This window comes from Pipra filicauda, unplaced genomic scaffold (genome assembly GCF_003945595.2).
Source record: "Pipra filicauda isolate LSUMZ 115617 unplaced genomic scaffold, ASM394559v2 scaffold390_size662804_pilon, whole genome shotgun sequence".
Classification (NCBI taxonomy): domain Eukaryota; kingdom Metazoa; phylum Chordata; class Aves; order Passeriformes; family Pipridae; genus Pipra; species Pipra filicauda.
In genome coordinates this window covers 37,382-46,571 of record NW_024104521.1, presented here as the reverse complement: position 1 = coordinate 46,571, position 9,190 = coordinate 37,382, and the positions used below count along the sequence as shown (strand labels likewise).

General features: G+C 63.8%; 2 protein-coding genes across 2 annotated transcripts; both read left to right on the top strand.

Moving 5' to 3' along the window:
- Nucleotides 1-107: 107 nt before the first annotated feature.
- Nucleotides 108-5,364, top strand: UBTD1 (ubiquitin domain containing 1). Its single transcript, XM_027721825.2, has 3 exons — nucleotides 108-223; nucleotides 4,074-4,301; nucleotides 4,531-5,364. The coding sequence occupies exons 1-3, from the start codon at nucleotides 154-156 to the stop codon at nucleotides 4,914-4,916; spliced, it is 684 nt and encodes a 227-aa protein (XP_027577626.1). The 5' UTR covers nucleotides 108-153; the 3' UTR covers nucleotides 4,917-5,364.
- A 1,150-nt stretch (nucleotides 5,365-6,514) lies between these two features.
- On the top strand, nucleotides 6,515-9,173 carry ANKRD2 (ankyrin repeat domain 2). The gene is made up of 9 exons (XM_027721814.2): nucleotides 6,515-6,723; nucleotides 7,112-7,225; nucleotides 7,305-7,466; nucleotides 7,637-7,744; nucleotides 7,917-8,015; nucleotides 8,240-8,338; nucleotides 8,469-8,567; nucleotides 8,820-8,918; nucleotides 9,008-9,173. The coding sequence occupies exons 1-9, from the start codon at nucleotides 6,652-6,654 to the stop codon at nucleotides 9,110-9,112; spliced, it is 957 nt and encodes a 318-aa protein (XP_027577615.1). The 5' UTR covers nucleotides 6,515-6,651; the 3' UTR covers nucleotides 9,113-9,173.
- Nucleotides 9,174-9,190: the final 17 nt, after the last annotated feature.

Here is a 9,190-nt window from a genome sequence, read left to right as displayed (position 1 = left end):
CCGCCGTGCGCACGCGCGGGGGGGGCGGTGCCGGCGGTCACGTGTGCCGGGGGGCGGGGCGGCCCCGTGCGCACCGGGGGCCCCGCGCGCACGGGCGGGCGCAGCGCGGAGCCGGCGCGGCCCCGATGCCGAGCGCCGCCGCTTGGCCCCGCCATGGGCGGCTGCGTGGGGCGGCAGCGCCGGGAGCGGCCCGCCGGCGGCGGCAACACCCGCAAGCGAGCAGGTGAGCGGGGGCCGTCCCGCCCGGGCACCCCCGCGGTCGCGGACACTGGTAGGGGGGGCTGTCCCGTGTGCCCCTGGGGGTGGCGGGCGCGGGGGGGGGAGAGCGCGGGCTCCGGAGGGGCGCAGTCCGCAACGGGACAGCTCCCCCCGCGCCCGAACCCGGGAGCCTCTTTGTGCCTTCGGGGGTCCCCGGACAGCGGGGGTCCCAAGTGCGATGCGCGGCCCCGGGAGCGGGCAGGCACCTCGGCTCCCGTCCCAGAGGCTTTGCGGGGTCAGAGCTGGGGTGCGCGGCGCGTCCAGCCCAGCCCTTGCAGTTCCCGGCTCCTCCCGGTGAGCTGGTGTCCCGGGGAGGCTGCGGGCTGGCTGGTGTCCCCGGTTTGGGCTCGGCAGGGTCCCTTGGCACGGCGCGGTCCTGCCTGCCCAGGATCCGTGCTGCCCCTACACTAGGCTGCTGCTGGCGGTCGCGACCCCGTCCCGGCTCTCCCGGAGCTTCGGGAGGTGCGGGGCTGGCAGGGAGCGGCTGCGCCGATCCGGAGAGCAGCGGCGGTGCGGGGGCACTGGTGCAGCCCCGCGGCCCCCCGGAGTTACCGGAGCCGGATACCCAGGTGCCACGAGGCGCTTCCCCGTGATGCAGCCCTGGGGGGTCCCGGAGGCCGCGGGGACTGACAGGCAGGGCTGACTTTCGACGGAGGGGCCGTGGGCCGGCGGGATGAATCACGCCTTCCCCTCGCCGCCTCCCCGGCCGGTGCCGTCGCAGCCGGTAATTACCGTGTTTATGGCAGAGCGGTGGTGGGCGGCGGGAGAGGAGGGGCAGGAAGCGTGTGCCCGGGACGGGGCGCCCCGGCCCTCGCCCGCAGCTGAGATGCGGGAGGGAAGGGCGTTTTCCCGTGGGACGGTGCCCGCTGCTCCGGCAGCACGTGCAGAGTGCCGTGGGTGCCGGGCCCGGCTGTGCCCGTGGGCAGCCGCCCCCACCGCACGGGGCTCCAGATGTGCCAGCCTGCCCCGGGGACGTACAGCTGGTGTGGGTTGGGGTGATGCCCCCCCCCATGCAGCTGCAGCCCCCCCACCCCGGCACACTTTGCCCCCAGGGGTGCAAGTGCCTTCTTGTGGGTGTCACTGAGGCCTGAGGTCCCTGACCGACTGTTCCTTCAGCTCAGGGGGGATGTGGGGGCATTGCCTCATAAGGCTGCTGTGGCAGGGGGTGGGGTTAAATCCCAACATCTGGATCTGTGCGCTCCCCTCCTGTTGCAGGCAACAACTGACTGCAGAGCCCGTGTCTCCATCCCCATTTCTTGCCCCCTGTCAGGCTTTTCTGGGATGGATCACAGTCCCCTCCTGGTACCCCTGGCAGCTGCTGCTGCGTTCTTGCAGTGTGTCCCTTCCTGGCAGAGCAGGGCTGTCCTCGATGCCCAGGCTGGATCCCGCTATTGCTTTCATGGTGCTACCAGCCCATGGGAGCTGCTCAGCAGGTGGTGGAGGATGAAGCAAGGCTACAGCTATCCTCACCTGCAGTACAGGGACACTGCTCTGGGTCAGCAGGTCCCAGTACTCAAGGATCTGCCACGGGTGGGGAGGGGGCCTCTGCCTGCCCACCTCTGCTGCCAGAGGGGCACTGCTAAGCAGCGCATCTGCCTGGCTGGCTCCTGCCCTGGCTGGGGCTTGCTGTGACCCCCTGCGAAAGGGTCCTGTGAGGGCTCCCTGCAGCAGGTGACAGTGTTGTCCCTGGGGTGGCCAGCTTACCACAGCAGGAACAGGGGATGCTGGTGGCGTGCAGCATCCCAACCCTGCCTGGCCCAGGAAGGGACCAGCCAGCACTGCTGGAAGCGGTGTTGTGTACCATCTGGCTGGCATGTTCTCCAGGGCCTCCTCTAGGACCTGTTGGCTGGGGCTGCCTGGGGCTCCTGCTGGGCAGGGAGCAAGCCCCAGGGCAGGGGAGCCTCCTGCTTGGAGATCTGCACACCAGGGCACCATGGGGGGCCAAGCTGCGGGTACGGTGCTGCAGGCACAGGGCAGGAGGCAGGCAGGCTGCCAGCCAGATCCTGTTGGCTCGAGTCCGGGCACAGCGAGCGGACGGACCTGTCTGGTGGTGCTGCTGTGGAGGGTTGCACAAGGGGCCAGGAATAGAGCAGCGGGAGGTGATTAGAAGGTGTGGAGCCCGACTGGGTGGCAGCAATAAATAGACGAGGCTTAAGCCCCTGTCTACCTGGGCAAGGCTGCTGGGCATGCCTGTCCACACGAGGCAGCCACAGCCTGTCCCTGCTCCCTGCCATGGCTGAACCCCATGGTTCTGATCCTGCTGCCTCCCCTGGGCCAGCCTCTTTCCTTTGCTGTGAGCAGAGCTGAGGGAATGGTACTGGTTGGGAATCCTGGCTGTGAGGACACGTGCCCCAGCCAGGTGGCCACAGCAGAGTGGGGACATGATCCTGGACATGTCCTTCAGGCTGGCTGTGGCCACTTCTACACTGCCCTCCTGGGGCAGGTGCCGCCTCTGACCTTGCTCTGTCCTGTGGTGCTGCAAATCCCTCTGGCCCAGCACCGTGACTGCTGAATCGGCAGCACTGGCTGCTGCTGGCTGCCCTTGCTGCTCCAGGGATGCGGGCAGGATGCTGCCTGCCAGGGATGCTCAATGCCTAGCCCTGGAGTAGCTGAGCTCCTGTGCCCCTTGAGGATCTCTGGAGTGAATGCCACATGTGTGTCCAGCTCTGGGATGGGTTCTCACTGGGAAGAAGATGCTATGCTGGCTCCAGTGGTCTTGGGTGGGGTGGGACAGAGCTGGTACAAAAAAAAAAAAGGTCATGTAGTTCTTTGTGTCACCACACACTTGCCCCAGAACAGTTGCCTGGGGAACATGGCTCAACCCAGAGCTGGCAGTGGTGGCTGTCCCCCGTGGCTGTGGTGTGTGGCATCACCTTGCCTGGCAAGTCACTGTATGGGCACAGATATCCTTCCTGCCTGACTGGAGCCTCAGTTGCCCTGTGTCCTGTCCATGCAGGACGGGTGCTGCCTGGCCCCAGGGAGAGGGGTGACAGGAAGGAGCTGTTGTCACTCTTTGTCCCCAGCTCAGCTGGGAGTGATAACAGCTCCTTCCTGCACCATGCATCCGGCCCAGCCGTGGGGCCGATGGGACAGGGCTGTTCCCACGGGGCCACAGCCCGGTGCAGGAAGGGCATGGTGGTATTGGACTGGCATGGGAGTGGCCCAGATCCCTGAGCAGTGCTGGCTGCTGAGGGTCTCTGGGAACTTGGTTGGGGGCTGTTTTGTGGGGAACCAGCTCAGTTCAGCCTATTGCTGGGGCAGCTGTGGGCTGGCAGCCCTCCACCTTCCATGCCCTCTGCCCCCCTGATGCCCTGGACACTGTGTGCCTGCTGTCTTGCCTGCAACTGGTCCCTGTCATCCTGGGGTGGGCAGAGGAGACTGTGAAGTCCTGACCCCCCTCTGCTGCAGCTCAGCCTCCGTAATCCCCTTCTCATTCCGACTGACCAGCTTATTTCCTGGCTAATTCCCCAAGCTATAAATACTGCTCTGCCTCAAAGGGCCCTGAGGCCCCGTGGCCACCTCATGGGGCAGCAACTGGTCCCCCTAACATAGGGGCAAGAGCCCTTGTCCTTTCTGAGGGCAAAGGGTGTCACTTGCGGGAGCAACTGCTATGGGGCCAGTGAGATCTTGGGCAGGGCTAGCTCTAGCCCAGTTTGCCCGGCTGCAGTGGGGACTGTCCTTCACCAGGCAGGGTGATCCCTCAGACCCTCGCTGGGGTGTGAGGGGTCCCCAGTTATATGTGGATATGGGGAAATGGGTGGCTCAGGGCCCAAGGGAGAGCCCTGTCCCTTGGCTGAGTATCCCCCCCTCCCCAGGCCGCAATGAGCCCCTGAAGAAGGAGTGTCCCAAGTGGAAGAGCGATTACCCCATGACAGATGGGCAGCTGCGCAGCAAGCGGGACGAGTTTTGGGACACAGCACCCGCCTTTGAGGGCCGCAAGGAGATCTGGGATGCCCTGAAGGCAGCTGCCTATGCCGTGGAAGCCAATGACCACAGCCTGGCCCAGGCTATCCTCGATGGAGCCAGCATCACCCTGCCCCACGGTGAGGGTCAGCTTTGGGGGTGTGGGTGGGGTGGGTGCTGAGTGACTCATATCTGGGCACGCGAGGATCCTAGGCTGGAGTGGAGAGGGACACACAACTGCCATCCACATGGCTCAGCCCAGCCAAGGGGGCCAAGGCAGGCTTTGCCACACTGCGTGGGGTGGCCCTGTCCCTATTTGGGTGGTCCATGGGGATGACCTCCCTCAGCATATCATCCTACTGTCCCCAGGGTCCCTGACGGAGTGCTATGATGAGCTGGGCAACCGGTACCAGCTGCCTGTCTACTGCCTGGCACCTCCCGTCAACCTGATCCTGGAACGGAGTGAGGAGGAGGCCGTGGAGCCGGCTGAGCCCCTGCCCAATACCCGGCGGGAGTTCACCCTCAAGGTACGGCTCTCCACCGGCAAGGACCTGCGGCTCAGCGCCAGCATGGGCGACACCATCGGGCAGCTGAAGAAGCAGCTGCAGGCACAGGAGGGCATTGACCTGGCCTGGCAGCGCTGGTTTTTCTCAGGCAAGCTGCTCACTGACCGCACACGACTGCAGGAGACCAAGATCCAGAAGGATTTTGTTGTGCAAGTGATCGTCAACCAACCCCTGCCACCCAGGAACTGAGCCACCCCCCACTGGTTGAGGGGAGAGGGGAAGGGGCTGGGGGACAGTGGCACCTCTGGGGATGTCCCATGCTATGTTCCAGCCCTGCTGGAGGCGGAGCAGCCCCTGCTCCCCCCTGAGGCTGCCCCCTGCCAGGGGGACCCGCCAGGAAGGTTTGCATGGGGCTCTGCCACCTCAGTGGCCCCTCTTGCCTGGGAACACGGGCAGGCGCCGTGTTTTCTGCAGGAGGTTCGAGACCAAATGTTTCTGGGGCTGGGGCTCCTGCCAGGCTGTGCCGGTGGGGAGAGGCTGTGACCCACTGGGCTCTGGCTCCCCCTGGCCTGGAGACCTGTGGGATGCTGGGCTGGGTGGAGATGTCTCCCCTTTGTACATAGTCTGTATTTATCAATAAAGCCTTTTCATCCTTTCTCTGGCCTCAGGAACAGGCTGGAGGGGGCTGTCACCCACAGTGCCAGGAGGTCCCCATGCCTGTCCTATATCTGCTCTCATGTCAGGATAAGCATAGGGTGGCCGAGGGTAGCCTGGACACCCCAGCTCTGCTGCCTAGTGCTACCCTGATCCTGTCCTGCCAGCTCCAGCCCTTTGCCTGCCTGGACCCTTCCCCAGCACATCCTCCCACTGTCATCCTGGCTGCTTCTCAGTGTGGGATGACCACCTCCCTTTCCCAATGCTTCCCCTCTGGAGGTTTAAGCCTGTGTCTGCCCTGGGGCCAGGTGGGACAGTCCATGGAGGGGGAAAATCCCAGGACCACCTTCATGGTCTGTCCTGGTAAAAATAGTGCCTTTGTCACCTGAGGGTGGCCCTGGGGACTGCTCAGGACGGTGACAGTGACATGTTGCCATCTGTCCCTCCCCCAGGTCCTGTGTTGAGGGATAGTGCCCAGCGCATTAACTGTTCCGGCACAGGGCAGTACTGGCCTCATCTTACAAGGGGAGAGTGCTCAGAAGGGTTGAACAATGTTCCTGCTGCCGGGAATAGCTGCCAGCTCTGCCTGTTATCTCCATGTGAGGCCAGTCCTGCTGCCAGGCTGCCGTGTGCAGTGGAGGAGACCAGACAGCCACAGAGACCCTTGGCAGGGCTGCTCGGAATGTTCCACACCTGAGGTCATCCTCTAAAGCAGCACAGAGGGGCCATGACTTCTGGCATCCCATGCTGCCTGCTGCTGGCTGAGAGGCTTGAGAGGACCACTGCCTCCTGTGGGAGTGGGTAGCCCCCCCAGTCCCAGGTGCCAGGAAGCCTTGGGCAACGCTGGTAGCTGCTGCAGCATCTGGTTGCACAGAGATGGGGTAAAGGGAACCATGGGAAGCTTCTTGGATGCCCAGAATGGGTTGCACAGGCATTGTGCCTATGGGATGACCCCGGATCATGTCCCTGCTCTGCTGAGCGCCTCTTGACTGGCTGCCATGAGTTCTGTGTACCCCAGCTCCCTATTACAAATACAGGAGTACTGGACAACCCGTGGGGTGGCAATGGGTCTCTTTAAGAGCGGGGCTGGAAAGGTGAGTCAGGGCCACCAGAAAGCAGGAGGGTGAGCTCATGGCAAAGCTGCCCCAGTCATGTGGAGCAGCCACAGCTGTTGGTGCCTTTGGGCTGTGGAACGGAGGGGCCGGCAGCATAAAGCCCCACAGCCAGTGGAGCTGCCGGCAGCACCAGGAGCCAGGACCGGGCACTCCCTGCCTGTGGTGGCAAGGAGAAAAGGATACATCCTGCACGGGACTGTGCGCTGTGGGCAGACATGGAGCTGGATGTGGAACGGGCCAAGGAGCTCATCGAGCAGAAGCTGGCAGAGGAGGAGGAAGAGGAGAAGGTGGGTCCGTACCACAGGGGGACCTGCCTGGGCTGTGGCAGGGACCCCATTGCGCGGTGTCCATCCTTAGGGACTCAGTTGTGAAGAGGCTGGCACCGACCTTGCCATCCTGCGGGATGCAGTGAGGTAGCCAAGGGCTCTTGGGGAAATCAGGTTCCCAACTTGGCAGCTCTTGCCCGTGGGGCAGAGCTGAGCAGCGGGCAGGTGCCCAGCTTGCCAAGTAGAATGGGTGGGCAAGTGCAAACCCAAGGGCTGTCAGGCAGCCTGTAGAGCTCAGTGGTGAGCTGGGAGCTGTGTCCAGAGCCACGTGCACCGGCAGGCTAGGGATGGAGACAGTGGGGCTGCTCTGTGCCCAGCCGGGACCATGCAGCCCCCACTGCCTGTGCAGAGACCCAAAGGGAATGGTGCGTGGGAGCCGCCGGCTGTGGAGCGGATGAACACACCTGAGCTGGAGGAGGAGAAACGCCATGGCCCCAGGAACTGGGGCCTCGAGGCCATTAAGGTGAGGGGGTTGGGGTGTGGGGGGGCCAGAGGTAGCTGGGCACAGAGAAGTCAAACGGGGCACTGCATGTCCTCGCTAGGGCCAGGAGAGGGTGCGGAAGAGTTCCGTGGATCTGCGGCGAGAGATCATCGATGTGGGGAGCATCCAACGACTCATTGAACTCCGCAAGCAGCGTCGACAGCGCCAGGCAGAGCGGGCGGCCACCCCCGAGCCCCCCCAGCCACCTGAACCCCTGGAGATTGTACGTCAGTGGGTCCCGGGCTGTGGGAGGGGGCTGGAGCAACCACGGGCCACTCCCAGGTCACCCTGCCAGTCAGGGACCTCCCTGGGGAAGCAGGGCAGGGACGCCCAACGTTGTCTCCTCTCCTGCACCCCTGTGATGCCCCATCCCTGAGCCTGTCCCACTGCCAGGTGGGTCCTGTGGAGCCAGAGACCTTCCTGCGAGCCGCCGTTCAGGGCAAGATGCATGTCATTGAGAAGTTCCTGGCAGATGGTGGCCCCGCTGACACATGTGATGAGGTAGCATCCCCGACAACCACTGTCTGCCCTCTGCCTGTGCCCTGGCACCATGTCCCACAACCATGCCCCGGCATGCCTGTGGGCAGGGACTGTGACCCGTGGGACAGGGCTGGAGGTACAACCAACCAGGGGAGGATGGATCTGTCCACCAATGTGGCACCTTGTTCCCCAGTTCCACCGCACAGCCCTGCACCGCTCCTCGCTGGAGGGACACATGGATATCCTGCAGAAGCTGCTGGACAGTGGGGCCACAGTTGACTTCAGGGACCGGGTGAGGCTGCATCCTGAGCCCAGCTCCATGATGTCTGAGCCTCTGGGCATGGTGCAGTAGGAACTACAGTAGGATTGAGGTCCCTGCTATGGGGCAATGGGGCAGTGCTGTCCCTGTCACAGAGGTTCAGCTGCAAGTTCAGCTTGGGCACAGGGACCAGCTGGAGTGGGGGATGGACACCGGGTGGGGGTGTCCCCTGCTATAACATACTCCTGTGTGCCCAGCTGGACTGCACTGCCATGCACTGGGCCTGCCGGGGCGGGCACCTGGACGCTGTCAAGCTGCTGCAAGATCGTGGGGCAGACCTCAATGTGAAGGACAAGGTGAGCAGGGCAGAGCTCGGGGTCACAGGGTTGGGGGCAGGGGCATACCCTGGGCGACTGGGCTGGCCCTGTGCTGAGTTAACAGGAGTGGGTGATGATCCCCCCCTTGATGTCCACCTCCCCTCTCAAGCTGCTCAGCACACCCCTCCATGTGGCCACCCGGACCGGACACCTTGACATCGTGGAGCACCTCATCCACTGTGGGGTGGATATCAATGCCCCAGACAGGGTAAGTGCTGGCACCCCTGGACAACACTGATCCCCCTCCCTTGGTTGACCCCTCCAAAGGCTCCTAGCACCCACAGTGGGGTACATCTGGGCACACACATCCCTGCCCCAGGGTGGTGGCAGCCACAGCCAGGGCTGGGACAAGCACTGTTCTCCTTGTCCTCGTGCGGGGGTGGGTCTGCTGGGAGCTGGGGACAGTCAGGGCATCCCTGTTCCTGGACCACAATCCCCAGTGAGACTGTGTCTCTTACAGGAAGGGGACACTGCGCTGCATGATGCTACACGGCTCAGTCGCTACAAGATCATCAAAAAACTAATCCTGCATGGGGCTGACATGATGGCCAAGAATGAGGTGAGCATGGGGGGCTAGCACCAAGGCCATTTGCTGACCCACCGTATTGCACCACCCCAGCCCCAGCTTCTCTCTGCTTGCTCTTGCAGGCTGGCAAGACCCCGACAGACCTGGTGCAGCAGTGGCAGCTGGACACGCGCCAGGCACTGGAGACCAAGGAGCAGCCACAAGGGGAGATGGAGGTCCCTGCATGATGGCACCAGGAAAGGACCAAGGATCAGGCTTGGCTCCAGGGATGAGACTTGTCTGTGTCAATAAAAGTCATCAAAGAG

Bases quoted from the DNA above. Each gene is read 5' to 3' on its own strand.
- UBTD1 (XM_027721825.2), top strand. From the start codon at position 154: ATGGGCGGCTGCGTGGGGCGGCAGCGCCGGGAGCGGCCCGCCGGCGGC. The intron at 224-4,073 runs GTGAGCGGGGGC...CCCCCTCCCCAG, and splicing joins CAACACCCGCAAGCGAGCAG to GCCGCAATGAGCCCCTGAAG. The intron at 4,302-4,530 runs GTGAGGGTCAGC...TACTGTCCCCAG, and splicing joins CAGCATCACCCTGCCCCACG to GGTCCCTGACGGAGTGCTAT.
- ANKRD2 (XM_027721814.2), top strand. From the start codon at position 6,652: ATGGAGCTGGATGTGGAACGGGCCAAGGAGCTCATCGAGCAGAAGCTG. The intron at 7,226-7,304 runs GTGAGGGGGTTG...TGTCCTCGCTAG, and splicing joins GGGGCCTCGAGGCCATTAAG to GGCCAGGAGAGGGTGCGGAA. The intron at 8,568-8,819 runs GTAAGTGCTGGC...TGTCTCTTACAG, and splicing joins ATATCAATGCCCCAGACAGG to GAAGGGGACACTGCGCTGCA.